The sequence below is a fragment of the Nematolebias whitei genome, chromosome 24 (assembly GCF_014905685.2).
Source record: "Nematolebias whitei isolate Nwh7 chromosome 24, NemWhi1, whole genome shotgun sequence".
Lineage (NCBI taxonomy): Eukaryota > Metazoa > Chordata > Actinopteri > Cyprinodontiformes > Rivulidae > Nematolebias > Nematolebias whitei.
In genome coordinates this window covers 294,142-298,636 of record NC_056521.1, presented here as the reverse complement: position 1 = coordinate 298,636, position 4,495 = coordinate 294,142, and the positions used below count along the sequence as shown (strand labels likewise).

At 48.7% G+C, this 4,495-nt stretch overlaps 1 protein-coding gene across 1 annotated transcript in view; it reads left to right on the top strand.

The window, feature by feature from the left end:
• Window positions 1-2,072, top strand: part of atp1b1b (ATPase Na+/K+ transporting subunit beta 1b) — a 5,187-nt gene extending 3,115 nt beyond the window's left edge. Inside the window, exons 5-6 of the mRNA XM_037696841.1 lie at window positions 701-784; window positions 884-2,072. Of these exons, the coding sequence (XP_037552769.1) occupies window positions 701-784; window positions 884-1,144 (345 nt within the window). The 3' untranslated portion in view covers window positions 1,145-2,072. The remainder of the gene's footprint in view (window positions 1-700; window positions 785-883) is intronic.
• The last annotated feature ends 2,423 nt before the right edge of the window (window positions 2,073-4,495 follow it).

Below are 4,495 nucleotides of genomic sequence, written 5' to 3'. Positions count from 1 at the left end.
ACTGGAGGGCCCACTGGACGTGGGACCCCCAGTGGGACCTCCAGAGGAACCTCCACTGGGTGTCCCACAGGACGTGTGTGTTGCTGTGAGCTTCTTGGAGCAGTGTCTGTTTTTGTCGGGGACATGGAGCTGCAACTGTTGGGAAGGTGTTGAACACCACAAGGTCCTGAAGGTCAAACCTGTCTGGATCTCTAACCAGCTACTCACTGCCAAACTCATGGGTGACCTTTGACCTAAAGTGACCTGGCAGCAAGCGTGGTGCTCATGGGGCAGGTCAGAGATCCAGCTGTCTCCAGGAGTTGTTTCAGGCCCAGTGTGTCTACAGGTGAGCTGCTCCACCTGCTGCTCCACCTGCCAGAGAGGAGACGTTTCTCATCCGTCTATCACCAGGAAGTTCACCGAGGGGCAGCACGGTGGTGCAGTTGGTTCAGCTGCTGCCTCTCAGCGAGCAGGTCCCTGGTTCAAATCCCGGTCTGGGGGCCTTTCTGGGTGGAGTTTGCACATTCTCTCCGTGCTGCGTGTTTTTCCTCCCACAGACTAAAAACATGCATGTTGGACTCACTGGTAACTCTAAACTGTCCCTGGGGGGGAGAGAGAGAGTTCTTGTTCTTACCCCCTTCGCGATGGTCCTCATGGTCCCCCCTGAGACCATCAGTGTGTGGGGTTCTGCCTGACCCACGTCTGTCTTCTTCCCCCCCAGCCTCCCGCCTCCAACGAGAGCATCCCTGAAGAGGCTCAGCCGAAGGTGCAGCCCAATGTGGTCCCTCTGTTCTGCACCCACAAGGTACAGGACACCGTCCTCTTCTGTTTGGACCGCATGTGCCGACGTGCGCGCGTCTCGTCCACGTTGTGTGCGTGCTCAATAACTGTGTTTATTTTTCAGAAAGAGGAGGATGCAGATAAAATTGGAGAGATCAAGTACTACGGGATTGGGGGTGGCTTCCCCCTGCAGTACTACCCGTACTACGGGAAGCGGCTGCACCTCCACTACCTGCAGCCGCTGGTGGCTCTGCAGTTCACCAACTTGACCCGGAACACCGAACTGCGCATTGAGTGCAAAGTGTTTGGACAGAACATCGACTACAACGAGAAGGACCGCTACCAGGGACGCTTTGACATCAAGATTAACGTTAGGGATTCATGACCGCCATTAGGACCCCTAAGTTAACCCCTCCCCCGCCCGCCTATAGTAGCAGTCGTCCATCAGTGAGGGGAAAGGTTGTCCAAGCGCTACTAGTGTTGAACGAATCACAGGAATGTTGTGGAGGGACCCACGTGTAATCTGCTTTCATCTCTAGCTTCCACGCCTTCTTCTAGCCTTCGACTGTAACGTCGGGCCAGTAAATCTATTTATTCCACTAAAAGACTTGTCCTCAAGGCACGGGACGCCGTCCATCCCCCGTGCGTCCATGTGCTCGTCCCCGCGCCGCTGCCTTGCTGCTGTTGGTTGTAGATGAATGCACACGTGATTAATGATTGAAACGTTGCACTCCAGGGAACTTCTTTCCTCTTGTTCGTCTTTGGTTTCTCATCGCACAATCAGGTTTTTCTTAATCACTTAAATTTGTGACGGGTTTTACAACTTCTGCCTTTTTAGACCTTCTGTTTTTGTTTTGCCTTGAACGTGTGTGTCCAGCCTGCTGGACGCCTGCGCTGCTGTGAGGGACGGTGCCAACGGTGGAACGTTTCTTTTCCTTTGTGCTGGATCTGTGTCGGCGTCGTGCTGCAACTCTGAATGTTGTAACCATTTAAAGATGGGGGAAGACTTTTCTATTTATGCAGATGTACATTTTGTTTCTTTGCAGAAGAATGTCATGTATAAATGCAATACCAAAGTGAGGAGGCGATGTCATCATGCAAAGTGCTAAAGTCCATGTCTTGCCTTGCAGCCTTTCAGTGGTCCACTAGTTTCGTCCTGGTCCTGGTTCGGAGTAGACCGAACACGTATCATTTCAGAATAAAGCTTTGACTAAAACCTAAATATCCCATAGGAACTCGTGTTGATGTAAGGTGCTCGATGCTGATCAAGCCTTATTTCATCAAAGATGGAAATAAAGTCCTCGTGAACCTTTCTCCGTTGTTTCTATTCTTAGAACTTGAACAGCTCCTACATGATGTCTGATGGATGCATGCTTTTAATTAGGGAAGCTCAACGTTGCCTCTTAGGCTGATCCCTCTTATTTTTAATGTACGTTCCCTTGTCAGAACACAGCCCTCTCATTTAGGCTTATTAGCTACAAAAACTGCAACAGCTGGGGACTTCTGTTCAGGAACAGCCATTTGAGATGCGTAGCACTTTAACTTCTATTAAATAAAAACTGTTAAATGTTTATTAGCATTGATCACCTGCGATGCCGTCCCACCTGTGGAGGTTTGTTCCAGGTTCCTATAGCTGCAGTCTGGGATCCTGTGCATGAAGGACAGACGTAGCGAGGCTCAACATAGTCCAAAAATCTTCAGAGTCCAATATCCACAACAAAAAACCTTCCACACCACCGACATTCTGACTTCTTCCTCTGATCAGATCAGGTAGGCGTGTGTGACATCATCACGTTGTGCTGCAGGCGCCTTGTCACTGGCTCACACAAAAACTCTTTTACAGACACTTTCCAAAAAAATTAAATACCATGGAAAAGTTGGTTAACTTCCATAATTCATTCAAAAAGTTCATCTTTAATAGACGATAGATTCAGGGCCCACAGTTTAAACTATTTCAAGTATTAGTTTATTTTTACATAACTTGGACTTCCAGCTCATGAAACCCACTAAAACAGGATTTAAAAAACAATTATAATACTGTGAAGACATCAGTCCAAATGTTGCAGGACATGAATGTTTTAAACTGAGTGTGACACTAATCATCTACTAAACTCAAAGCACCTGCACACGTTTCCCCAGGTGTCATTAAATTGTCTCAGTTCAGTTCAATATGGTGAAGACTGCAGACAGAACATCTGTCCAGAAGACCATCATTGAGACCCTCCATAGGATCGGTAAGACACAACAGTTCATAGCTAAGGAGGCTGGCTGTTCATAGAGCGCTGTGTCCAATCACATCAATGGAAAGATAGTGGAAGGATTCAAACTGTGGCAGGAGAAGATCCACCAGCAAAAGAGATGACCGTGGGCTTCAGTGGATCATCAAACAGAGAAGATCCAGAATCTGTCAGAGATCCAGAAAGAGTGGAATGAGTTGGAGTCACAGCTTCAACAACCACCACACACAGACTCATCCGGGAGATGCCAAGACGAAAAATGCCAAGATGGCCGCACTCAGAGCAGTTGCAGCTTCACAGGCTCCCGGGACCATCCCAGTTTTTAGAAGTTTTGATATTGACTCTGTGCCTGACTCCGCATGATTTATGCGTGTGAACGATAGCCGAACCGAACTGATGAGAATAGGAGCGGATTTGCCACGAAATATAGCAGAAATCAGCAACAAACTCAAAACTACGCTTGGCAGAGGCGCTCCAACAGGCAGAAGAGGAAGCGCTGCTCCCGGCTTAAAAAGAGAGTACGCCTGGCGGGGTGAGGGTATGGTGAGGCTACGAGCTAACGCTAAAGCCGGAGAACTCCCATCTCTCTTTGTGTTGAACGTCCTCTCGTTGGACAACAAGATGGATTTGCTTCGTCTGAGAGCGGGCGCCTCAGAGGAGATGATGAAGTGTGCGGTGCTTTGCCTCACAGAAACATGGATTACAAGTGAAATGCTGGAAACGGTCTTTCAGCTGGATGACAGACTTTATTTTTTTGAGTGGACCACTGCAGCGAGCTAACGAGGAAATCACGGGGAGGCGGAGTGTGCATTTACGTGAGTAAAAGTTGGTGCACAAACTGTACTGATGTAAATAGCTCATGCTCGAAGGCTTTGGAGCAAATAACAGTGAAATGTCGACCACATTATCTTTTTTTTTTTTTTTTGAGCTCAGTTTAAGTGTAGAAACATTGTGAAGTGTTTCAATGAACTTATCATCATCAATCAATTTTTTTATTTTTTTTTTTAAAGAGAGAAGAAAGAAGAATAATGAAATAATAAAAGAGAAATAGATAAGACGAGAGACCACCATGACAAAACAACATGCACAGCAGAATGCCACCCACAATATCACCATGAAACATTCGACATGGCACAAGGAATCATCTAGCCTCCACCACTACCCAACCTAGCATGCATCTGTCAAAGCACCTGAATCCAAACACCCGCGCAAGCACGCCCGCCACCACCAGATTTCTCCAAAAGAATGCCCAATAGTGGACGCGGGGGCCCACAGACCCGTCCCCCCAGCACACAATGGCAACATAGGGAGGACCGGAGCCACAGACACACAGCGGCCCACAGGCCCGGAGCCCCAGGAGTCTCCCAACAGGGAGAACCGCACCCCCCCAGAGAGGAGCAGAGGAAAGAACCGGGTGACCCCAGCCACCACAATGCAGAGCCTCCAGGAAGCTGCAGCGACGAGCCCACAGGTCCGGCCGGCGACCCATGCCCCCCCCC